Source organism: Danio rerio, chromosome 17 (assembly GCF_049306965.1).
Source record: "Danio rerio strain Tuebingen ecotype United States chromosome 17, GRCz12tu, whole genome shotgun sequence".
Classification (NCBI taxonomy): domain Eukaryota; kingdom Metazoa; phylum Chordata; class Actinopteri; order Cypriniformes; family Danionidae; genus Danio; species Danio rerio.
The window spans coordinates 22,667,215-22,694,005 of record NC_133192.1 but is presented as its reverse complement, the minus strand read 5'-3'; the positions used below and the strand labels follow the sequence as shown (position 1 = coordinate 22,694,005).

Sequence of the window (26,791 nt, the reverse complement as noted above, 5' to 3'; positions counted from 1 at the left end):
ATAATTCTGGAGCACATGGAAGCGAAAAAGAAACTCGGGAAGGAAAATGACAGACTGTCTCTCTCTCCATTTTAATTAACTTCATTTTGTGAGAAAAATTAGATCTCAATCACACAATTAATACAGAGTCTGTTATGAAATAATCACTGTGACAAATATAAATATATATTTCGCAAATTCTGAGTAGGCTGTATTTATTCATTTAAATGCATGTTTAAATAATAATGTTCTTATTTAAAAAAAGAAACAGCATTACAGCATATTTCTGCACATATTCTAACACAATATATGAGGTGAGTCAGTTTGCATGTTTACCAAAAGATATTTTTGATGTGAGTTTTTAATGTCATGCAATCAGGTCAGGAAACCCCTACTGTGATAATGTTCCACAGACAGGAGATGAAGTCATTTAGCAGAGACGGTCAGCGAGTTCCAGCCGCTTTCAGACTCAAATGACACAGGCTGGTTTATTTCTCCGGCACCTGCAACACACAAAGGCAGCAAACATCGTAACACGCTAGTTTTCTGACTATAGACGCCACTAATGATGGTCAGCATTAAGCGAGTGTGAGAATGTGTGAACCGTACCCGCGATCCCCTCCTGCTCTTCTTCTATGGCCATCAGACGATTGTATTTGTCCATTCGCTCTGCTCCTCTCAGGCCGCCCAGTTTGAGAAAGGACACGCCTGACCCTACTGCCTTAAAACACACATATATATACATTGAGGTCTGGTAGCAAAAAACAGACTCAAAGGTTAACTAAACAGAAAAATTTAGGAAGTAAAAAAAAATATAAAAACATTCAAGTGAAGAAACATTTAAGATTCGGCATTATATGTCACTTATCAAATCCGGAAAATAATGACAGGTTTTTATAGCTTTTTTGTGCTATGGTAATATAGTTTGTAATGGAAAAAGGTTACATAAATTTAGAAAACTGATTGATTTTTTACTGTAATCAATTTGGTTTGGGTTTAGCAACATTTTGTGTGTGTGTGTGTGTGTGTTTACGATTAAAATGTAAAATCATAAACTTTATTAGTTTTTTTACTTTTATGTTCATATTTGAGAGCCGAATTATTAATTACATTTTTTGGAAATGAAGAAACATGAACAAACAATGAACAATACATTTATTACAGCATTTGGCCATGATAGTTAATGAAAATACAATTGTTCATTATTATTTTACAGTGCATTATCTAATGTTAACAAGCATGGATTTGGATGTTAATAATGCATTAGTAGATGTTGAACTATGATTAATAAATACTGTTGTTCATTATTAGTTCATGTTGGTAAATACATGACCTAATGAAACCTTATTATAAAGTGTGACCTATTGTATTTCTATTAAAAAGCACAATCAAACACATGCCACTGAGAAATTCTGATGAATGTCCTAACAAATAAATCCATCATAATAAATCAAGAAAAGCATCCAACTCACCAGGTCCACCACTGATGCATCACCACTGCCTGCTGCCAGAATCGTCTCTGCATCTCAACGCACAAATGAAAGAGATATGTACTTAACTTTTGCTAATTATTGTTAAAACAACAATGCCTGAAAACAGTTTACACTTGATTTGTTTGAACTGTTTCGTCCTCTTTTGTATCGCAGGGGTAGTCAAGCTTTCAGATGCTATGGACCCCCAAATATGATCGTTCTCATGGAAGGTACCCTGATTGAAAGCATACAAAACCTAAATTTTATGTGAAAAAAATTATATTAAATTTGTTCTAGTTTTCTATCCAATATAATATTTTATATATTTTTGTTAACACATTCTATTATTGTTATTTTTTTATATTTAATTTATCCTCATTTGTATTTATTTGTTTTAATTTTCATTTATTATAATAATAAACCGTGGATAAAATCTCATTTAAAGTATTTTAAATGTAGTATCATTTAATTATGTTAAATTATTTTTTTATATTTATTAAATGATTTTAATTCTATTTTTAATTATATGAATAACATTTCTAAATGATATTCTAATCTTATTTTTCTTTGTTATACATATTATTAACATTTTTACAGCCCCCTTAGTGTACTCCCTTGTGGCTTCCAGTTCCCTGGTTCTTAGACTGTTAGCTTATGTTTACCTTTGTGCTCCGCTATGCTCTGTATGAGGTCAGAGATGGTCATATCACTGTGGTGTCTAATAATGGCCTTGGTAGCTCCAGGTGGGAGGGGCTTCGCTTCTCTCCAGCGAGGACAGAGATTGGATGCAGCATCTGCTAGCAGACAGCAGGACTGACCAATCACTGAGGCCAGTCTTTCCCACTGGCCTACATCCTGAAGTAGAGACGCGCTGTTAGTTTTCTTTCCTAGATGAGTATCATACTTTATAAGGTTACTTCTATTGCTTTATCCACATTTTTCCTATGCCACAGCATGCTCTTTGTTATCCAATGTGAGTAACTTTCTTTAAATTATAAAACAATCACTGGACAGATCGTCCATTCAATATTAAAAGGAAATGACTATTATTATGAACTAAACTAAACTAATATTAAAATGAACTAATTGCTTACAGCAGACAAATAACCTCAAACACTTTACTCAAGTCTTTCCCTAGCAATATTGAGTTGAATATGTCTGTAGTTTAGGGAATGCACTAAGAAAATAACCCTAGCAATCAAAATTTAAGAAGAAGAGAATATGTATTTGTTGATATGTGCTTTTTGCAAGCTAAAAGACATCAATTTACTGAAAAAAGTTGGTGGGACCAAATATAGAGAGGTGGCTTAAGGAGATGACAATAAATATGTCACTGGAAAAAATAACATACATTATTAAAGACAGATAGACAGATATAAAGACATATTATATTATATTATATTATATTATATTATATTATATTATATTATATTATATTATATTATATTATATTATATTACAGTTATTTTGAATGGAAATTCCCCAACTAGAAGTGCAATCTATAATTTGAAATACATTCGTCATTCGCGGGGAAAAAGTGGATAAAGAGTTGTTTTTTAACTCACCTCTTTCCTGAAAGGATCAATGAGGGATCTGATAGCCGGATATTTATTAATCAGCCCCTCATAAATATCCACCAGCTCATCTGGGGATTTGTGACAGCCTGACATCACCTCATACTTCCCACGAGACTAGAAGACAGCAAGAGACAGCAAAAGATTTTAGAGGTAAATACTAAACGCTGCTATATCTGATTTAGTACTTGCTTTAGTCAATATGAAGCAATTAAATCCTACTGTTCTTTCCTTCAGTTACTCACATAATCCATAAGGCTGTGTGCTGCACAGTTTACAGCCAAGTGCAGGTCTGAACCTAGAGGAAGCGCAAGGTTTGCACACGCTTCTGCGAGCAAATCAAGAGCCTGTTCAGGACGGTCAAAGCCCACCTGTAAAGCTCCCTCGTCTGATACCCCTACAGGCTGGGAAACACAGAGACAACAGGTCAGTCACAGAGAAAAATCACACATGTTGAAAAAATACAGTTTTGGATACTTGTGGTAAAAATTCAATTGGTTAGTAAGTTTCAGACTGTATACTTCCATGGACATATCTGAACCAGCTATCTGTGAAATTGCAATAATTATTTATTTTCATACAGTATACCAGTATACCACACCAGGCTTGAGATTGTTTTATGACCAAATCTGCATTCAGTTTTACAATATATAATTTTAATTCTAATCAAAAATATATATTATATTATATTATATTATATTATATATTACATTACATTATATTATATTATATTATAATATATATTGCACACATATTGGATTTGATTATTTAAATTGATATAATTTATCTAATCTATATGATAAACTAATTGAATTGGTTACACTACTGGCTATAGAGAATAAATGTGTGAATGAGAGAATTATGGGTGTTTCCCAGCACTGGGTTGTGGCTGGAAGGGCATCTGCTGCATTAAACATGCTAAAGTAATTGACAATGAGTGAGAAATGAAATGACACAGGGAAAAGATATTGAACACATGAAAAAAGTGGGGGTGAAAAAGAGCACGGAAAGCCCAGACAGCAGCAGCAGACATTTCTCAGTATTTAGAAAGCAACCCTGCCCCTCGTCAATGTAAATCAGGGGTCTCAAACTCGCGGGCCATTTGCGGCCCTCAGTGCAATATTTTGTGGCCCGCGCCGACCGCTGTACACTGACAGAATCAGCGGAGCGGGGAGAGAGCGCTCCCCGCTCCGCTGATTCTATCTGTACACAGCGGTCACTGGCATTCCTCGCCCGCCGTGTAAACAAAGGGGCGGGGATGCCGGTGTTGTCATCACGCACCCCGCCCCTTTGTTAGACGCTGTGACGGGAGGGAACTCGCGCCGGCCAGAACCAAGGTAAGCTGTTCCCGCCCCTGCCTGCCACTTAGCTACCTAGCTACAGCCTGCATCTTATATATATTATAGGTAGATACAGACTGGTACAGACTGATGTGACTGGAGTGGGGTGGGTTTGTTTTATCTATACATATATACGCCTTTTTTTAGGTGAGGGAATGGAAGTTTTGAGCGAGTTCCCCCACTTTTTTCCCTAGGACTTGGCCTTTTTGGGAGCACATATTTGTGTGAGAAGTTATTCTCCACCTTGAACTTCAATAAGTCAAAGTACAGGTCTAGACTTAATCATGATCATCTTCAAGCCATTCTGAGGGTCTCAACTGCTTCCGCTCTAAAGCCAAATGTGGTTCAGATTTGTGAGAAGAAGCGCTGTCAAGTCTCTGGCAGCAAGAAGTAGGCAAAAGATGCCATGTTCAGAAGAACTGTTCATAATCTTCACTCAATGTTCTATTAATGTTCAGGACACTTCATGTTCAGAAGAAATAATTAAAACTGTTAATAATGACATTTGACGACTTTTTTTTTGTGAAATCCCTTATGCGGCCCAGCCTCACCCAGACTTTGCCTCCTGCGGACCCCAGGTAAATTGAGTTTGAGACCCCTGATGTAAATTAATATTAGCTGCTACTTTCATAACACCTACTGTACATAACCAAGATGGTGAGAATGAAACCAGGGTAGACATTTCATGATCTAATCACAATCTAGCAAACACGCAACTAGTCTCAAGACAAGAAAATAAAATCGCTAGAATGGCCCAGCCAATCACGTAACTTGAAAGTAAGAAGTAAAGATCAGAGTTGACTAACGAGACCAACAAAATGATCAAGATTTTCAGACTTTTGAAGTCTAGGGGAAAATAAACACACATAAGGAATGCATCCGAATGATTTTTACCACATGCAAAATGCTCTCTTTGACAAGGTGTATTTTTTATAGTTTTAGATATATTGATGAAAATGAAAAATTGCTGGTAGCTCAGAAGATTCTAAAAAAAAATCACAGCAAAAATTACACAGTTTAGTTTCTGCAAATCAAACTCTCCTGAACAAACTCAACTGATAAACAGAGTGTGCTAAACCTATATCCTGCCCAGCACCTCTACTCTATAATGTTATGAAGGTCTTTTTTTTTAAAGGCTATAGCAATAGTGCTGTGCGTGTTCCACAATGCACAGCGCACGAGTAATAGCCTCCCATCTAAACATAAATATATATTTATCGTGTGACATGCTGTTAAGTGGTTCAATCGCCATTCATAAGCCCTGCACGTGATTGAGGCCTGTTTATTTCATTCAGATGGTGATGTGCAGATAATTACCCCATCAAAGCATCAAAAAAAATCCACATGTAATTTGTGTCCTGCTTGATGCTTTTGTGTGAGCCGGAGCATAAAGCATTATGTTCCATTGTCGAAGAGTCAAACCCTGTGAGACCATCCTTACCAAAGCTTTATATGTCGATCCATTCAAAATTCTCCTCATTTCACACTGCAGATCAAGGCCCATTCCAATGACCTGCAAGGCCCACACACACACACACACACACATGCACCAAAGATAAACATCACTAACAGTGCTTGTGCATCAAACACAGCCTACTTTACTAAAAAAAAAAAAAGTTGTGTTTAACTTTCTTGCATACTTCTCTGACTCTTAGTGATGAGCTGGGCATGAGGATGATCTCCTCCAGAAGGTTTAGTTTCCCCGCAGAGTTCTTTCCACAGCTCATTATTGTAATGATAGGCACTGGCAACTGCATCTCTTTCTGAGCCTAAAGTAGCTCATGAGAAGTGAGCAAGAAGATAACAAGTAGGTTTACATTGTCTTTTTGTATAGAGCTCCAATCAGAAGTCTTCTCCCATAATGTATTATTTTCAAGTACGTACATGTTCACTTCATGGTTAACATAAATGATGTTATTCACTGATGTCATCGTATTAGATATATTTATGATACTTGCATCATTTATAATGGCAGGGTTATTGAGACTAAGTGAAAAGTATTCATCTGATCGAGTGATGTTGACATGGTGGCCGCAAAAGGACTTGACCTATTCCATGTAGTATAAAACAGCTTTTTCTAGCCCAGTGATATGACTGAAGACCATCCCTTTAAACATTTTTTTAAAAATGCTATTCATTTCTGTAAGGATAAAAGGTTTTTACAGTGAAACAGGTTACTTGGGGCACCTTTAAATCTGTATATCGCTCTTTGATATGTGCGTCTGTGTATTTACAGGCACTTTAAAAGTATACTACAGTTTTTATGTGAACAGGATGGTTTTATTGTAGAGTTTGTGTGATGCTAGTATTGCCACTACAATGGTAAGCATATTTGTGCAGCTTGCACATGCACTTTTTAATTTGGCTGCAAGTTCTGAAAACTGAACTGAGCAGTTTCACATTTAGAAAAGAGCTGAGAAAGAAAAGCTTTCCTTCACTGAATGAAAAAAAAAACAGAAAAGATAACTGGGACTTTTATCCCACAATTCAAATTTTTTCCATAAGCACATGATACAGGGTGTTGGCGGGGTCTTAAAAATTATTAAAAGTTGGTAAATAAATGTAGAGAAATTTAATTCTCTTAAATGCTATTTTGCAAGGTAATGAATTTTGTATAATTTTTGTAAGGTAAGGTCTGCCTGAGTTAAATCTGCGAATATCTGAATGCTGTGTAGTTTATGAAATCAATAAAATCTTGCTAGATTTGAAATCATGCTGCTTTGTTTACTGCAGTAACACCATTATTTCTGCAGTTTTATAGGAGCCAACCTGCTGAATTAGCTAGATTTAATAGATTTTTATTCAGTCATTGAATAATGTTTTAGTTTTGGATTAATTTCTTACATTAATATTTAATAAATATACTGTAAGTTAAAATCTCGCCAGTGTTTCCTGTTGAAAAGTGGTTATAAGGTTTTAAAATGTATGGAAAGAGTCATAAAAAAGGTATTGAATTATAATTTCTGATTCCTGTATATACTCTGTGATAAAAATGCAATTTTTTTTTATTCTTTCTCAGAATTTCCAGATATAAATTGTGTGTTATAAAGTCCAAACTGTGAGATATAAACTTACAATTGTAAAAAAATAATGAAAAAAGTATTTTTTTTTTTCATGAGAGTTGGACTTATAACTTGCCATTGTGCGTTTATATCATGGAATTCTGTCTTAGTTAGCAAATGCAAGTTTATATCATCCAGTTCAGAGAGAAAAAGTCACAATTACATTTCTAAGATAAGTGATCATAAATGGCAGAAAAGTAAATTACTCTTCATGTCATGCAAATTTTATCATGAGATGCAAATGTACAAAAAAACAAAAGCAAACTAAAATTAATGTATTTGAACGTACAAATGCATTTTGTTAGGCTCCATGATGAACATGGAGACATGAAAGTAGACATAAAATCTTACCACATCCAGATTAATAAAAAAAAAAACATTTATTTAAAGCAGAGATGCCCAGAGTAGGGCATCATCATTTCTTATTTGATTTAACCTTTTTTTTGTTTGTTTGTTTTATTGCTGAACTACAATAAAAGCAAACCAAAGTGAAATGTTTTAATCAAATGTTGGAAATAAATCCGATTTTCAAAATTTTAAACAACGTCACTCAACGCATAGTGGACTATGCAGAAGACATCAGCAAGCAAATTAAGGCAAAATAGTGTAACTCCATTCTGTGATAAATGAGATTGTGTTTGTTATCTTTAATACATTTATTATAAAATCAAAAATTCATGCTGTATTAGTTATAAATGCATCATGGTAGTGCAGTGGGTAGCACAATCACCTCACAGCAAGAAGTTCTTCCAGGTTCTCCGGTTTCCCCCACAAGGTTAACGACATGCACTATAGGTATATTGAGTAAGCTTAATTGTCTGTAGTGTATGTGTATGAATGAGTGTGTATGAATGTTTCCCAGTGTTAGGTTGCAGCTGGAAGAGCATCCATTGTGTAAAACATATGCTGGATAAGTTGGCAGTTCATTCCACTTTGGTGACCCCAGAATAGTAAAGGGACTAAGCTTAAAACAACATTAATTTATGAATAGTTCATATAAAGTATTATAATTAAAGCATAACATTATTAAATAAATTAGGAAAATTTTCCGCTAATAGCCTAGTGGTTATGTGTGCTGACATATAGCACCATGGTGCTCACAGCGACCCGGGTTCGATTCCTGCCTCGAGGTCCTATGCTGATCCTTCCCCGCTCTCTGCTCCCAATGCTTTCATGTCTGTCCTCCACTATCCTTTCACAATAAAAAAGTGAAAAACCCCTAAAAATATTCATTTATTTTCATTTTTGGCTTAGTCCCTTTATTAATCTGTGGTTGCCACAGCGGAATGAACCGCAAACAAATCCAGCATATGTTTTACGCAGCGGGTACCCTTCAGCTGCAACCCATCTCTGGGAAACATCCATACACACTCAGTCACACTCATATACTATGGATAATTTAGCCTACCCAATTTACCTTTATCGCATGTCCTTGGACTGTGGGGGAAACCAGAACCAGAAAACCCACGCGAACACGGGGAGAACATGCAAACTCCACTCAGAAACGCCAACTGACCCAGCCAAGACTCGAACCAGAATCCTTCTTGCTGTGAGGTGATTGCACTACCTATTGCGTAAAATTAACAAAAGGGTAAAATGAACAAAAAATTTTTTCATTATACATTCTCTAAAAACTCCCATAGAGGATTTCAGATATGCCAGAAATCATCAGATTTCTGATACAAGACAAAGGTCAGTTTTTGTAAGTGAAGGAAAATGGCAACCTGATTTAACCTCATATTGACCGAAGGAATGTTAGGAGAAGACCAAAACTAAAGAATACATTTTCTTGCTAGATAAGTACAAAGGTAACACAGAAAACCCAGATTTTTACCTGTGGGTCTCTTACTGCTGTGATATGTCTATATAGAGGTGTTCCTAAAAGTTCAGCGGCAGTTTTGGCCACTGCCAATGAAACTGCACCCACTGCTGTGGCCCCTGGCAGCCTCGGCACTGGAGGCTCTGCAGGAGGAAGGGGATTCTCTGTGATGTTTCCTTTTTTGCCTGAAAGATAGAGTGCAGAGGATGGAGAGGTCAGGCTGAAGGACATGCAGCTATGTTCTCATAGATCCTCTCAATCCTAAACAAGAAGGTTTTTACTCACTGATGTCATCATATCAGTTATATTCATGATACTTGGATCGTTTATAATGGCAGGGTTATTGAGACTAAGTGAGAAGTATTCATCTGATCGCGTGATGGTAACATGGCGGCCGCAAAAGGACACAACCCATTCCAATGTAGTACTGTATAAAACGGCTTTTTCTAGGCCAGTGATATGACTGAAGACCATCGCTTTAAAAAATTTTCAAAAGTGCTATTCATTTCTGTAGGGGTAAAAGGTTTTTACAGTGGAACAGGTTACTTGGGGCACCTTTAAATCTGTATATCGCTCTTTGATATCTCTCAGATTTCAAGAAAGCCTGGATTAAATGAAAAGGTGAAAACAGTGTCAGCAGCGTCACATGGAATGATTCAGTACAAGCTGCTAATGTAGCTGAGAGCTGCTCCCAGTAGGGATTCTATGAAACAGAGGAGCGTGGAATCTTTCAGACTGCTTTTAGAACAGCTCTCAGATCAGTGAGATTGACTGGAATCTTGACCTTCTGTCTTTTAAATCCCATGGGCATGCACTAACACGGTTGTTGTTCTCTTGTAGCATCTTCACTTAACCTGGCTCTGATGCTTCCACCGCTCTGATGCATTTACTGTGTGACCTCAATTAATAAGGAATACTAAGGAATCTGTGAAATGGCTAGATGTAAGGTATGTCTACATTATTCCAGATATATTTGAAGAATGCATTTTAAAGACAATCTCTAATGTGAATACATTTTAAAAAGCTGTTTACGTGTTGTACTGTACATGGACTGTAAAAACATGTGACATGTCTATATAAGATCTTGTGCAAGCTGTGTGCTATTTACTTGCACATTGTTGGTAACAGGGCTTTTACACATTTTTATGTGACATTTGAGCACTTTTCAAGCATTTTCCAGATGCATTTTCAAACATTTCATGCACTTTACATGTGTTACATATTTACACACCAATACATAGCTCATACAAAATTGTGTCAGATGCTGTTAGAGTATTCTGTTGTATAGTATAATATGGTAATCTACCCAGGCTCATTCTGAAAACGTACCGCTATATACATTTCTGGAGAGTGCCAAATATGTAAGTTTTTGTTTTCGCGAATCCACCGCAGGCCGATAGGTACGCTTTTTGAGATCTTAAATTTCTTTCGTGACGATCATTCACATCTGCTGTTTTAGAGTAAATCCACCAGGGGCCACAGTTGACTGACTGACTGACTGACTGACTGACTGACTGACTGACTGACCGACCGACCGACCGACCGACCGACCGACCGACCGACCGACCGACCGACCGACCGACCGACCGACCGACCGACCGACCGACCGACCGACCGACCCAACCACCCACCCACCCACCCACCCACCCTCCTCCTCCTCTAAATCCAACCGACAGTGTTTTAAAAAGCAATCCAGAAAAAGAAAAGCCCTTACCTGTTCTTTACCGTTTTTTAGTTTTTACCACATTCTTACCCTGTTATTTACTTGTTTATTTTATTTTTGGACTTCTGTTTTTGTCTTACCTGCTTTCTGGAACTGTTCTTTGCCGGACTCGAACACCATTATCATGTTCAACTCCGCTCTGTGTCTCAAGTTCGCCAACGTACATGGCAAGCTACTGGACAAACTGGTAACAGCAGAACGCTGTTTATACAGAGGTACGCAGTCAGCTGCTAGCACAAAAAGAGATGGCGCCATACGGCCACATAGTGTTCGCTTTGAAGACGAAATGCAGCCATACAGACTTCCGGCTGCATAATTCACGATCTCCAGAAATGTATAGGGAGACATTTTCAGAATAAGCCTACATTGTTGCAGTTTTTTTAGTTTTAACATTGAAGTACTGTCATTTATTCTCAATTCTTACCTATTTAGAAACAAATTATTATGAAAGCAACACAATTACATTACAAGCAGTTTTGAGTACTTTATCCAAAATCTAAGCACATTTCAAACCTTGAAAAGACTACATTATATTTCAAGCATTTTTAAGGATTTCCAAACCTGTAAGAACTCTGCGGGAAAGACATATGTTACTTTTTTACAAATTTGATGTTGTATTCATGCAACAATAATAGAAAATATACGCGCAGATGAATTGCAGGAATCACAGTCATCTGAAACAGCTGGGTTTAGATTGAATAACTGTCTAGTTGCTGGTTTCAGATGACTGTGATTCCTGCAATTCCTTTAAAGAGAGACATTAACCAAATTACAGAGGCACAATTCCAAAAACACATGCCTTTTACTTTCACATTCAGATTTGTTAGAGACTGCATGTGTAAAGTTTTTCTCTTCTAATAACTACTAATAATATAATTATTAATAATAGTTCCTTACATTTATATAGCACTTTTCTAGACACTGAATGTGCTTTACACATTTTGGGGGAAATCTCCTCATCCACCATTAGTGTGTAACATCCACCTGGATGACTCAACCGCAGACATATTGCTCTAGAACACACACCACACAACAGCTGATTGGTGGAGAGGAGACAGAGTGATGAAGCCAATTTTGATATGGGGATGGTTAGGTGCCATGATGGACAAAGGCGAGTGGGCAAATTTGATCAGGATGCCGGTGTTAAACCCCTACTCTTTTTCGAAGGACATCCTGGGATTTCTATTGACCACAGAGAGTCAGGACCTTGGTTTAACATCTCTTAAAAAAGACGATGCTCACTGAGCAGTATAGAGTCCAAATTAATATACTGGGCGTTAGGACCCACACAGTCCACTTGTTGAGCGCCCCCTGCTGGACTCATTAACACCACTTCTGTTAATACAATACTATTGCTAATAATATATTAAAAACTTCAAACAGTAGCAATGCCAACAACTTGTGGATAAATCTTGAGAGATTGGGAAAACTTGTTGGACAAATCTTCCGACTTGCAACAGATACAAAAAACTCAACATATATTTCAAAATATAAAAAATCTATATAAACTGTACTTTTTTGGCCAAACATTAGATGTCTGTAAGGCCTCAAAACAGAAAATGTATCTTTTTAATTGTATTATTATTACTTAGACAATTAATCATCAGCCAGACTTCATAATCATGACTGCATTACTTTAAGCCAAACGTGGAATGGCAATTAAATTAAGTGGTGCAATATTTCCCCCCCCCCTTTTTTTTTTTTTTTAGATTTTTATTGGTAGTGGCATAAGAATAGAGCACTACAGTTGAATTCAGTAGGTAAAAAGAGTATCTAGAAATGAAAAACAAGTACGAGTTTCAGATTTCATACATATAAATGTTGACTGCATAAGTTCACCTTTATCATTGCCTTTCTTATCTTTGGCAGGAGCTGATGTAGGAGTGGCCTGGGGCGGAGCTTCAGACATCGCTTCATTTCTTAGCTCCTCCTCTTTCTCTCTGATAAGACTGTCCTTGTGCTCCAGGTAACGTGCCATGGCAAAATCACTACAGAACATACACACAGCCTCAGTCATACATGTGTTTATTAAAGACTATTGATGAACCACTTCATTTTCCATTTGTAGTTGGGATAAAAGCATCTGCTGAATGCATAAATGTAAAACACAGTAATAACAGCAACCTTCATGTCAGAATCTGAGTGGATCTTCTTGTGTACGTTGAGTTGTGTGATCACCTGAGTATTTTGTCTACATTGGTTTGGTCAGTGGGGTTGAAGCCTCGCAGCACTGGACTGAAATTCTCTCTGATCCACTTCAGAGCCGTTGTGATAGACAGATGTTGCAGGTCGCCATTAGAAAGCATCTCCCCTGATTCCACACCATCAGGCAGACCATCAAAAGAGCCATCCATCACTGCACCGCACACCATCTATGATTTACACAAAAGGCCAGTGACTTTCAAAATGCACCTTACAATCAGTTCCTCTATATTATATATGTAATATTTTAGGCTAGTATAGTTTGACAAATTATGTAGTATACATAAAAATCTAGTCTTTTAGCATTATTTTATATTATTTATTTGCACTCATGGAATCCATCAGAAAGCCTAAAATGCTTATTTACTTGTTCAATCATTATTAATTCTTAATTACTGCCTAAACCAGAAGTTGCAAAGACATTTATTTCAGTATGTTGGTGTACTTCCAACTCAAATGAAATGTTAATTTGGGAGCTGGGATCATTCATTCGTAGCAAACAAACAGTAAGAGTGGCATGGATAAGAACATTGTGGCTGAAGCTGTCAAACTGACATCAACAGAGAGGGACTGCCACTCCAAACGCAAAAGCAAGTGATCAGACTTTGATTAAAGATTATGAAGAATAAAAAAGTGGATTAGCTTGCATTAATTAATTGCTCACATATAGAATTGGATTACACATGGACTTTAACATTGGTTCATATTATTATCAGTGTTAACTTATTGTTCTGCTTCATATTTTTGTGGAAACTGTGTTACACTTAACTTTAGAGGATTTCTTAAATTAGATTAATTAAAGCTAACAGTTTTTCGGAGATGTAAAAATATAATGCACATTTGTTTAAGTTTTACTGTCACTTTTCTAAGCAGAATCAGAACTGGTTGGTTCAGAACTGGTCCAAGTGTGCTTTACACACGCAAGGAATTTGTTTTGACTACAGAAGCTTCCAGTGTACATAAGGTGACAAGTGACAACATGAACAAAAAAATATAAGAAAAGACGACAAACATTTAACAGAAATGCGAGTAGACAAAAGAGCTCTGGACGATACATTTTATGTACAAATTTGTTATAAATATAAAAGTTGTAAGGTCCTGTGTACAAATGCGTATGAGAAAGAATTCCATTATATATTGTTATAAGGCACATGATTATTATTATTATTATTATTATTTATTGTTAATTTTGATCAAGGGCATCATAGTGGCGCAGTGGGTACCAAGAAGGTCGCTGTTTCTAGCCTCGGCTGGGTCAGTTGGCATTTTTGTGTGGAGTTTGCATGTCTTCCTTGTGTTCCCACGGGTTTCCTCCGGGTGCTCCGGTTTTCCCCACAGGTCAAAGACATGAGGTGACATCATATGTTTTATCCGCTGCATAAAACATATGATGGATGTGTTGGTGACTCATTCTGCTGTGGCGACCCCAGATTAATAAAGGGACTAAGCCGAAAATGAAATAAATGAATTTTGATCAAATTTATGAATATGGAAATATGAAGCAGCACGGCAGTTTTCAAAACTGATAATAATTAGAAATGCTTCTTCAAAAAAATCCAATTCTAAAGCATCAATGTACTTAAGCATCACATTTATTACTTTTTTAATATTTTGATTAAACTATTTACTTTATTTTAAGTTGTAGAGTTAATTATTTTAGTACATCGGTACAGTACATCAGTTTTTTCAGTTTGTTGAATAGACATTTTATAATAAACTAACTAAAATATAAATTATATGTAAAATTTATCTTAATATACTGAATGTTTTAATTATTTATTTTATCTGATAAAAGTCTGATAACATTTTTTTTAATTTTCCAATAAAGGTTTTGTCATTTGCAGCATTTTTTCTTTCAAGAAAATGACAACTGTTAATGTTTTTTTTCTGAAAACATGGCACTTTTTTGTAATTCTATGCCTAAAAATATGCTCGAAATGACAGTATTGTTTTGTGTTTGAATAATAAAAAAAGATCAATCTACTTATTACATTTCTTCTTCGTATATTTAAATTAATTTAGGTTTTGATAGATTGCATGATATTCAGCCTTTTAGGAAAAGTTCTGCATTTTTTAAATAGCTAATCAGGAGGATCATGGTCACAAATATAAGCAATTTCAAAATTCAAGACTGAATATTATTTCATTGTGAACACTACATTCCTTAAAATAAGGTGAATAACAAAAATGTAGATATATGATGTGATAAGTAGGTTTTATTTTGCACAGCCATGCTAAATGGTGCCGTAGGCCTTCAGTTAGACCTGAAGAAGGGTGTTAGGATTTGGCTATTGCTAATACAAAGGTCAACATTCACATTCCAGGACCGTCAAAGCATCTCTCATCTGAATCTGGACAGCGTTTGCCATTCTCTCTTAGTATGGGCATTTCTCCCCTTATTTCTGCCCTTTTATTCATGAGCTCTCCTCCTTTCACCTCTCCTCCCCCAGCTCATGCCTACAATCGGGCTGTTCCCTGTCCTGCTGTATTACCGTCAAACGCTCTCAATGTGCCAAACCAAAACAGCAGCACTCTCCACTGCAATACGGCCACCATGCCAGAAGACATAATGCTTACTCGGCAAGCCCAAACAGAGAGATGGAGAGAAGGCAAAACAGCCGGCGAATGAGAGACAGAGAGTGATCTGATATTCACACATAGCGGTTGGTTGCTGAGACACGTGCGTCACAGTATAAACGGGCATGCTCTCCTACTCTAATTGTTATGTGTTCGTCTATGTGGACATGCTGTGACCTAAATTCATCATCGTGTCACTACAAATTTCTCCTGTGAACTGTACAGCATGGTGCAAATGGCATAAGGTGAAAGGTCATGGGGAGACCAGCTTCTAGTTCTTTATAACCGTTGATATAGAAACACTTAGATCTGATATCCACCTTGCTGCCTGTAAAATGTTTTCATTATTTTAGGCCTGCTTACTGTAATACATCTAAATCCTTTGGATTAAATTGGCAGATCATCGGTCAAAAGTTTAGAAGCATTAAGATATTTTAATGTTTTTGAAAGAAATCTTTTTCTGGCTGTCATGGCTTCATTTGTTTGATCAAAAATACAATAATATTGTGAAATAACGTTGGAATTATTTGGTTCTTATGTTATCAATGTTGAAAGATTTTTGTTCTGTTTAATTTGTTTTTGTCTGTTTATTTATTTTCTGGCTGTTACTTTTAAATAATGTGTTATTGATTATTTAAAAGTGTTATATAGTGTTTATAAAAGGATGTATGGTATAAGGCACAACAACTGTTTTCAGGGTTGATAATAATATACATATTTTTGGGGGATAATTTTTCCATATTATAATGATCAACATTCACATTAAAAAACTGCAATTAAATTTCACAGTATTGCAGTTTTTTTTCAGTATTTTTGATGAAACAAATTCAGCCTTGATGAGCACAAGAAACATTTTTCAAAAACTTTTTACCATCTGCTTTGAAAAAAAAAATCTGAAATACCTTTTCCTCGTTTCTGATGATGCAGTGAACTTCAGCCTGAACTGCTGTCAAACCTCTTCCGTCAAACACCTCCTTTCCGGTGATTTTACTAATAACTGGAGTATATGAGAGCCCGGAAAAATAGTTCGCCTGAAAAAGAGCAGTGAGTAGGCAGTTATTGATTTCAGTATATTATGTTGGTGCGTAATTATGGGGGGATCTCAAGTACATCAATACTGACTTTCGGTTATTTTTCTGAGAGAATAACATATACACTGGAGAAGACGCAATGTCAAATTTGCATTCAATAATTATAAAACAGCTAAAATTAAAATTTGGAAATGAATTGTTCAGAGCTGTAATAACTCAAAAGAATAAGTGATTTGTCCCACCAGATAACCATAGATATCATCTGGCTTCTGCCAAAACATCTCGTTCAGGACGCTTTCTATCTTTTGCGGGACCCCGTTGGACCTGTAATATTCGGCGGCTTTGTTCTTCAAGTCGTAAAACTCTTGGTCCTCTTTTGACACTTTGCTATGGCTCGGGAATCCTTTATATGACATAGTTGCTGGTTTAGAAGCAGAACAGAATTTCTGCACATTTGTTTACAGTCTGTAGTCAACAGACGCCGTCATGAGCGCGTCCTCGCGGGCTTTGTTGATGATCTGTGGTTGCTCGGCAACCTCACATGCAACACCGCGAGAATTGCGATTGCCTTTCCCATTCATAACGGATTTAATTGGAGCAAGTTATATTTCTGTTTTGACGCTGTTTTGTGCTCACTAGATCTACCTTTCATTCCTCTTGACTTAAAGTGATGGGTTCACTGATGAACAGTGTTTAGCTATAAGCTTCGGCGGTAAGCTATAAATATTCACACAAAACCAGTATGCTAAGTATTTCTGGACCTCTTGTTTATAACTTTAGCCTAAAGTTTACGAACAGTACTTTAATATAAAAAAAAATAAACCAATTAAAAAACATTTAACTATTAAATAAAAAAACTAATACATGTCATGCACTCACTAATTTAAAAAAGAGTAAAGAACTATTATTATTATTTGTAAGTTAGGCCTGCTAGAATAACAGCCTGCACACATTTATATAAGTATACAAGTATCCTATATTTTCTTTGTTCATTTTAATTCAATTTCAGAAAAACAAACGCAACAGAATTTATTACAAATCAAATTATTTGTCCGCATTATGGTTTGGTTCTCCATGTCAGCCTGTTGGATAAGAGCTTTACGGAACCCCCGGATTTAACATTTAGCCTACTGAAGTTAATCTTATACTCGCGGTCCATGTGATATATGAATGTATGTGGTAATGAAAATGCAATGGAAGGTTTATTCAGTGCTCAAGAAATGATCTGTTAGGTTGAAAATGCCTGCTCTTGTTTATCAGTGTTGTGTCCTAGGAGCTCCAAATTTATAAGGCATTTCTGAAAGGCAAAACTTTTTACATGTGAAAACGTGTGTAGACCATCCAAAGCTTTGATCTGAAGCTTTAAAATATTTTTGTTGAGCTACGTGTTTATTGACAAAAAAAAACATTAACAAAAAACAAATAAAAATGCGTTAATGTAGGCTACAATAAATAGATAAATAAGAAATGGCTATAACTTGCATAACTGATAATAACTATTCGATAATAATAATAAGACTGTTGATGTTTTTATGCAAGTGGGGAACGGGAGTAAAATTATTATTGCTAATAATAATAATAGTAATAATAGTAGGCTAATAAAAAATAATAATGATAATACTATTGATGATTATGGTGGGGAAAATAAGTAAAATTATTATTATTATTATTAATAATAATAATAATAATATATTAATAAATATAATATTAGGAAATTTTACGTAGCCTAACATGTAGGCTATCTTCTCAAAGTTGCTTCAGAGTAACCCATTACAAATGCTTTCAGGCGTAAACAAAATTATTAAATGCTAATCTCTCGCTTGAATCCATACAGGCTAAATTATACAAAGTGCAAAAGTTGCCAGCATTTTAGATAAGTATTTGTTTGTTCGTTTGGATGGATGGGATGAACAGGCCTTGCAGTGCGCCATTCTGTTTTACACCGTCACAGCTAAAATTATCTACTTCCGATAGCCTATTATTTATTTAATTATCCATCCATTCTTTAAATGTTTGAAAACATTCATGAAACAGATTTGGCAGAATATTTTCAGACATGCGAAAGCATAATTTAGTTCATTTATTATATAAATTGCTTTATGACGTTCATGTAGCCTAACTAATTTTACACACCAGTTACGGAGTTTGCAAAGTTTAATACAAAGTTATTTATTACAAAAACATTAGGTTTAAATATTTAATGTGAAGTTTAACTTTATTTGATTACACACCTTGTACTTCTTTTTGACTTTTAGTCTTAAATCTTGTATTTTACAGGTTTTTCTTCAAGCATGGCAGCTGTAACTACGTGCATGGACTCTATATATATTCATAATTTGGCAGTGTACTTTGCTTGAGTTCTAATTAAATATGCAGGTACGGATATTACAAATGTTTTGTTTTAGGAATTTTAACTGCAATTTAGCTATTTATTTATCCACTCGCATGAGAAGGAGAATTGTCCCCACCATGATTGCATTAGAAGCAATCCTATTTTATGTGCTCCCTGTGCAGATTTAATAAAACATGTTTTGTACTGTCGGTTTTTTTTTTTTTTTTTTTTTTTTTTTTTTTTTTTTTGGAGGGGAAAAATCCAGGATGAGTCTAAATGTATGATGAGATCAGAGCGCAGCTGTCAGCGGCACTGTCCTCTTTTTTATCATTTATTATAGCTATAGGCCTGCGTAAAAGTTACAAGCAAAGTGATTATTAATTTACATTAAACATTTACAAATTTTTTTTTTCACGTTCTTTTATTTTTCACCTCGTATTGCTGTTAATAATTTTATTTATATAAAATGAGCTAGCCTATTACCTGCGTTTCTGTTATTTTAGTAGGGAAGTCTTAAGGTTGGTGCTTTGATTAATGAGAGAAACACGCCTGACATTTTGCTAAAGTTTAGTATAATAGCTATATAATTTAATATTAAACTAAATTAAAAAATCTCATAATTATAACAAATTATAATATCTTGATATAATCCTATTGTCAGACAGATCTGAGAGCATTATTTGGATAGAATAATATCGAGTATAAACAAGTTTTTTTTTATCCGTTTTGCGAATTAAACGCCTGTGTGAGTGTGTGACACGCGCTCGTGCTCGAGACTGGACTCAGGTTCACGCGAAGGTCAGTCGCTTCAGGACAGGAAGTCATCAAGAGGGCACCAGCGTTGCTGACGTCACGGTCTCAAGCGCGTTTCATTGGCTTTTTGCTGCGCTTGGCTGGGTAGTGCAGATGAGGCAGACACAAATAATATCTGACACAACAAAATATGCTTGCTTAAACACGAACCGAGCCTCCACATCAGATTTCCGGAGCAGTGTGAATTAAGGAGAAACGTGTTGATACATTTCTTATTTCAGCACGTCCCCAAACAGCGTTTCAGAGTTAAAGTGCAGCAATAATTTAGGAAGCAGTCGCGTGGATTGTTCTCTAATGGAGAATGCATCATATTTCAAGATGAAGTAAAACGCCTGATTTTACAGTTTTCAGAAACAGATAAACCACCCATTTGAGCATTTAGATTTACAAAAACGGTAATCGGAACATGATGTATTTTTCTCGATCAATTTAAGCAGATTTTTGACCATTATGTGGCCATTATAGACCGTGCGGTTCAGGTTATCATGCTTGCATGTTATTGTCGCCACCAGCCGGCCACGTCTGGACACTCTCAAGTCCTGACACACTCATCCTTTATTTTTGCACTTGCCTGTATTTTCTTTCCATAGGCTATAATATCCCGCCCACGAGAGCATGCACATTTCGCATGGTATACATGTTGCAAAATTAAAATGATCTGCTTGACTAGATAAACATATGGGTAAGAATTTTGTGATGAGCCCATTAATTTAGGCAACTTTTAAGCAATTTGATCTATAAAATATTCTGAACCATTTAACTATAATATTCCATAATTTAACGATAGCAATATGCAAATTAGCATTCACTCAACAACTTTCATTGGATTAAGAATTTTTCTTGACTTACATTTTGGAGAGGGTGCGTCCAAACACTTCCTTTAAGACAAATCGAGAATTGTGTGATACTAAGCAGCCTGACGACCCCATATCTCCAGCTTTATAGAACCATAGGAAAAGCACAAGAGGAGTCACCAAACAAAGAGTATCGCAATTCCCTGCTAAGCTGTGACTAAAACACAGACCTTTGCCTGTTTTTGAGGCGACCGCTGGGCCCTGTGAAGGAGTCCAGGCTTTTCAGGAGTGTTAAAGCTGGAAACATCCACATTGTCAAGACATGTGACTAGTGTTTCAGACACTCCCAACATTTGTTTTCTGGTGTGTTTTTCTTTCTAAAAACTTCTTGCAGGCTTTCTTGTCGCCTCTGTAATATTTGATTTCTAGCAAGCTAATGTTTTATGAATATGTATGCGTCAATTGCAGACCAACCACTTGTTGCTTTGTTTCCTCCATTAAGGCCAGTAATTGCGTTCTTGTCGTGCCGTCATAATTGTGACCTCGCATACAGACATGCATCATGTGGCTTATAACAAACACGGAATATAATGCACTTTATGCCGCGGCCGGAGCTTTCACCAAAAGCTACATTTGCATTCACACGTTTTAATTGCTTAACTAATGTTAAACAGCTTGCCAAGGGTCCCGCTGGGTCACGGGGGAAAAGGGCCATTTCTACCTAATTAGCGCGTCTTCTCCCATCCTTAAGCCGCCAGATGCATCGCCTGGTGCCCTGATTAATGCTTTTAGAGCCGCTCACTTGCCTAGTCATGTTTTCAAACTTTGCCAGGTGTCATCTGAATGAACACCAATAGATATTTTTTTCAGCTGGTTTCATCCTGAATTAATACGACCACAAGGATTCAGTGCGCGGAATTCCTTCAATTGTTTTATGAGTCTATTTCAGAAATGTAGGCTATAGCCCCTTACAGGGCATTTGTCGAGAGCCTTTCGTCTTTGGCTAAGTTATTCTCAATATTTAAGCATATACTTCGTCCTAGTTTTCGAGCTCGAACTGAAATATGTATACTTAAAACAAAAATTGGTATTTGCGTAATTTTAATTATAAATATACTTGCAAAATTCCAAACAATAATAATAATAAATAAACAAACAAATTAAAACTTTTATGCATGTAATTGAAGAATTCGTCATTAATTAATATAATCTTAAATACATAATTAACATAGCCAGATTAGTAATTACCTTTAGCAATTCTAAAGCTTTCATTTATAATAAAACATAAAGCGTATTAAAATATTAAAATCGAAAGGTTTTTTCTTCTTATAAATAGCTTATTGTGAATTAGAGTTCCTGTTTAGTCATCAAAACGCATTCCAGTCGCAAACAAATCCATGAGCTTTCAACATATTGAAGACAACTTTTGAAAAGAGATGTCAAATAGCCGAAACAATTTTATTGGTATAGGTATAAAATTATTGCGAATTGCTGAAGCCAAAGCTACTCTTTAGAATTGCTTTAATGAGGTGCTTAATGAGCCGATCTCGTTTAAGTCACTCTCTTAAGCCCACTAAAGAGGGTTCATGGACGGGTCGCGCGCATTGCTCTGATACCTGGACCCAGAGTGAGAGAGGGAGAGAGAGAAAAAGAAAAAGACAGATTTGTTGAATTATTCGATTCTTTCTTTGCTTGCTGCCATCTGGCAAATACATAAGTAAGCTCAAACCCTTGACCTTCGCATGTACTCTTATGAGTATGCATTTTCTTCCTGGGAAAATAAGAGACAAGTGTTATTTAACCCTACCTTGTGCGCATAGAGAGCTGGGCACAAAACAGCGTAGTGGTGAAAAACATTGCCTATTCGAAGGAATAGTCACTTACAGAATCTTTCAGCAAATTTCTACAGAATTGGCCTTATTACTGATAATTTTTTATTAAAAACTTTTGTTAATAGGCTAAGTTTTATTAACATTAGTAGTGTTAACTAGAAATTGTAACCTAGCCAATTTAGTCTAAAGCAGAGGATGTTATTTAAGTCCATATGGAGAAAATAAAATTTATTATCATACAAAATACTCTTTGCCCCATTCAATGCTTTGTATACGGCAATCAATAGACAGACGTAGTAAAATTCAACAATGTGTTTTTAGATTTATTTATTTATGTATTCTTTTTGCATTATTGAAATCAATTTAGTTTACAAATTAAACGGAAATTTGGGATATTTTACATTTAGCAGGTGCCATTTAAATGTGATGGTTATAGTGTTAACAGTGAAGATGTGCAAAGTATGAAAAAATCTAAACGCGAAATGCTCACTTTAGCTAATAACTAAATCATTTCAAATTCGGTCTCTTGTGTATATTGCAAATAACAGTTGCAGGCGAGCTTATTGGCTATACATCCACAGGGTCAACATTAGCAGTATTCTAATGCAGAGTAAAAATATGTATTTCATTTATAATTGGTCCACAAGTAAATGCATACCACCAGACTTGCAAATGAAGCGCATGTAAATTACGTACAGTAGCAACGCATATTGCGTAACGGTGCGCAAGTTTTAGAACAAGTTCAGACTTTTGTGTGTGTCGGAGTTCAGAGGTTTATGTTGTTGTTGTTTTTTTTTTTTTTTTTTTGTTGTTGTTTGTTTTTTTGCGGCCTGAACACTTATAAATCCTAGTCGTAGAAAATACTGTTAAATACCAATCATATTTACAGTTACTGTATGTAGGCTACATTTAAGATCTTTATAAGCAAGAGTTACAACTAGCCTACTCTCTGAATTGAAAAAGAAGTGAATGGCGTTTAAGGGCGGTTCTCTAAAGCAGAAAAAAATAACCATAAGTTATCATATTGTCAAAAAATCTATAATTGTAAAAAGATTTTAGTAGTGAACACTTTCTTTCTTTCTTTCTTTCTTTCTTTCTTTCTTTCTTTCTTTCTTTCTTTCTTTCTTTCTTTCTTTCTTTCTTTCTTTCTTTCTTTCTTTCTTTCTTTCTTTCAAGCAAAGACAACGTGCTGTTGTATCAGTTCGGTCAGTTGGAGTCTGAAATGTCCAAAGTGCAGTGCAGATTTGACATTCTGTATGAACACTTCCCCCTTGTGGACTCGAGAGCATGTTGTCCAAGCGTCAAGGCTTTTTTCTTTTTCTTTTTTGTTGTTGTTGTATATATACATGTAAATAAACTTTTATTTATATGCTATTCATGTTTGTAGTCTATTGTTCAGCATCATTTAAATTTAATTTAGATTTAAATATTTAATGAAATTAGTGTCAAGTTTTCGAAAGCACACATCCTCTACACATAACATGCTGCCAAAGCTTGCTTGCGAATATAATAAGCAACTGTAATGAAGGTGATTAGATGTATAACTACTGTATCTTGCATTCTTTGCATTCAGAAAAGCACAGAATTTGTCCATACCACTGAGACACCTAATAACCTTTCCTCACTGATTCATTATCAAACAGAGATTGTGGGAATGCAGGGACTAGTCTTAATGCTAGATTTCATAATTCTGCATAAAGGCAAGACCTTTTTTTTTTTTTTGGTTTTAAAAAGTAGTGGGATCTGATTGGTCCAAAATTGCATGCATGCAGTGTTTACTGATACTGACATTTTATCAGAATCAGAAAGAGCTTTATTGCTAGTTATGTTCACACAAGCAAGGAATTTGTTTTCTTAACAGAGCTTCTACAGTGCAACAGAATTACAAAGACAGGACAAAAAAATTAATAAATAAATAAACAGATAGTAAATATATTTTAAAAATAGAAGCAAGTAGTGAATGCAAATATACAAATTGACAAGTATATGTAGAGCTATATTTCTACATACAACATTTATATGTGCAGCTGTTATACGTGCAAACTGGCATGTAAAAGTTAAATAAATAAATGCCTATGTGTATAAAAAGTAGTGATGTTTGTTTTACAATTACAGTCGTAAGGTGTTCACAAGATGGATTGCCTGAGGGAAAAAACTGTTTCTGTGTCAGGCTGTTCTGGTGCACAATGCTCTGAAGCGTCAACCAGAAGGTGCAAGTTTTAAAACTTAATAAAAACATTTCTTTATTTTAAGGCTATTAGAAATTCCTTAACTATTATAAACTCCTAATCTGCTGCTTATTATGTAGTTAGGTTTGGGTATTTGGTAGGATTTAGGATGTAGAATAAGGATTTTTCAGAATATTATAAGTACAAATAAGCAGCTGATATTGTACTAGGAAGCAGGCAATAAGCCACTAGTTAATTCTTAAATTATAGTTTTACAAACATTTCAAATTATTGTATGAAATTGTCACATAATGTAAAAAAATAAATTTATAAAAACCTAAACCAGTTCATTTTGCAACAGCAGGTGAGCACACTAACATTGGCTAACCTGGAAAGAGAAAAGACCACCACAGGACCAAAAAATGACATAGTTGAATACATTGATGAGCCAAAACATTATGATCTGTCACAAACGAAGCAAATATCATTCATCCATCAAGCAATGCTTTCAAAAGTGTCTGGAGCATGATCTTCCTGATGCATAATGACGTGTGTTGCGAACTCCCACATGAGCTGACACTCTTTGCTTTAAAGCATTTTTACAAAGGTTGCAGCATCCAGGATACACAAAAGTAAGTGCCATTTTGATTAACAATAAAGCATGCGTCAGTCCTCTCTGTTGTAAACAAACAATATCAGCTTATGTATAAAGTTGTGCCCACATATAGACCATTATGTGACAGGACACTCGTGCTCCAGACTGTCAAGAAATGTTCAATTCATAAGGCCTCAATGTATTGTCAGGAGTCAAATGTATTAAACTGTTTTATCAAAGTGTTGGTAACCATTAACATGCATTTTGTAAATCACATGGTTTTAGCTGGAACATCATCTTTAATGTTCTACTCAAGAAAAATTCAGCTGGGTGAACTGTTCCTTGAAAGTCTGGGTTGAATAGATGATAAGCAAACAATTACTATATTTGATGTAAAAGAAATGGGTATGGAAATCTGAGCAATTTTGAGAGGAGGCCAGATTGTTATGGCAAAATGACTAGACAGCATATCTCTAGAATGGGAAGATTTACAGAGGGACAAACCAAAAACAGGGTGACAGGGTGTTGGGTTCTGAACGCATTCTGTACGAACACTTCCCCCTTGTGGACTTGAGGGCACTTAACCCAAACTTGTTACAGAGGAGGACAAATAACAGACTGTTAACAGTGTATTAGGCACCCATTGCTTATCAATGGATGAGTACAACTAGGCAATCTCATCTGTTCTGAACAGGACAGTTTACTAACTGTTTATTACTGCTGTGGCAGAGGTCAAACAGAATTTTAAAGATAGAAGAAACACTCTGCAGTGTACAGTGCATCAGGAAAGTATTCATAGCGCTTCACATTTTCCACATTTTTTATGTTACAGCCTTATTCCAAAATGGATTAAATTAATTTGTTTCCTAAATATTCTGCACACAATACCCCATATTGACAATGTGAAAACAAAAGATTTTATTTTTGAAATTGTTGCAATATTATTAAAAATAAAAAAGCTAAAAAATCACATGTACATAAGTATTTATGTTATTTGCAGTGAAGCTCTAAATTGAGCTCATGTACATTCTGTTTCCGCTAATCATTCTTGAAACGTTACAGCAGCTTCATTGGAGCTCACCTGTGGTAAATTCAGTTGATTGGACATGATTTGAAAAGGCATACACCAGTAAGGTCCCAGGGTTGACCGTGCCTGTCAAAGCACAAACCAAGAATGAAGACAAAGGTATTGTCTGTAGACCTCCGAGACAGAATTGTCTCGAGGCATAAAGCTGGGAAAGGTTGCAGAAAATTTTCTGCTGTCCTGAAAGTTCCGATAAGCACAGTGGCCTCCATCATTGAAGTGGAAGATGTTTGGAACCACCAGGACTCTTCCTAGAGCTGGCCGACCATCTAAGCTGAGTGATCAGGGGAGAAGGGCCTTAGTCCAGGAGGTGATCAATAACTCTATTGTCACTCTGTCTGAGCTCCAGCGTTCTTCTGTGGAGAGAGGAGAACCTTACAGAAGGACAAGCATC

At 35.7% G+C, this 26,791-nt stretch overlaps 3 protein-coding genes and 1 long non-coding RNA gene across 11 annotated transcripts in view; 2 read left to right on the top strand and 2 right to left on the bottom strand.

Annotated features, from left to right (window-relative positions):
* The window catches only part of shtn1 (shootin 1), a 68,045-nt gene extending 67,868 nt beyond the window's left edge, over positions 1-177 (top strand). For all 3 annotated transcript variants that reach the window (XM_073927157.1, NM_001198761.1, XM_021467139.3), the window contains 1 exon segment: positions 1-177. The gene's annotated coding sequence lies outside the window, so the exon portion shown is untranslated.
* LOC141378555 (uncharacterized) overlaps positions 1-26,791 on the bottom strand; it is an 876,211-nt gene that overhangs the window by 55,098 nt on the left and 794,322 nt on the right. The window lies entirely within an intron of this gene.
* On the bottom strand, positions 48-20,983 carry eno4 (enolase 4). 5 transcript variants are annotated; one of them, XM_073927327.1, is made up of 14 exons: positions 17,022-17,301; positions 16,651-16,779; positions 13,148-13,341; positions 12,809-12,957; positions 9,262-9,431; positions 8,944-8,994; positions 6,006-6,134; positions 5,807-5,878; positions 3,271-3,429; positions 3,017-3,142; positions 2,114-2,306; positions 1,452-1,504; positions 589-700; positions 48-482 (listed from the first exon to the last, which is right to left on the bottom strand). In XM_073927327.1, exons 1-14 carry the CDS (start codon positions 17,193-17,195, stop codon positions 406-408), a joined length of 1,788 nt encoding a protein of 595 aa, XP_073783428.1. In that variant the 5' UTR covers positions 17,196-17,301; the 3' UTR covers positions 48-405.
* On the top strand, positions 17,319-26,791 carry LOC141378556 (uncharacterized). 2 transcript variants are annotated; one of them, XR_012393357.1, is made up of 4 exons: positions 17,319-17,491; positions 19,057-19,155; positions 24,666-24,760; positions 25,080-26,791. It is a non-coding gene; the product is annotated as an uncharacterized lncRNA (long non-coding RNA). The 2 variants fall into 2 exon arrangements; XR_012393358.1 differs by lacking the exons at positions 24,666-24,760; positions 25,080-26,791 and adding an exon at positions 23,727-23,924.

Coding starts and splice junctions, on each gene's coding strand:
- eno4 (XM_073927327.1), bottom strand. CDS start 17,195: ATGTCATATAAAGGATTCCCGAGCCATAGCAAAGTGTCAAAAGAGGAC. Junction 8,995..9,261: donor CAGCAGTAAGAGACCCACAG/GTAAAAATCTGG, acceptor TTTACGCAATAG/GTAGTGCAATCACCTCACAG. Junction 5,879..6,005: donor CATCACTAAGAGTCAGAGAA/GTATGCAAGAAA, acceptor TGGGCCTTGCAG/GTCATTGGAATGGGCCTTGA.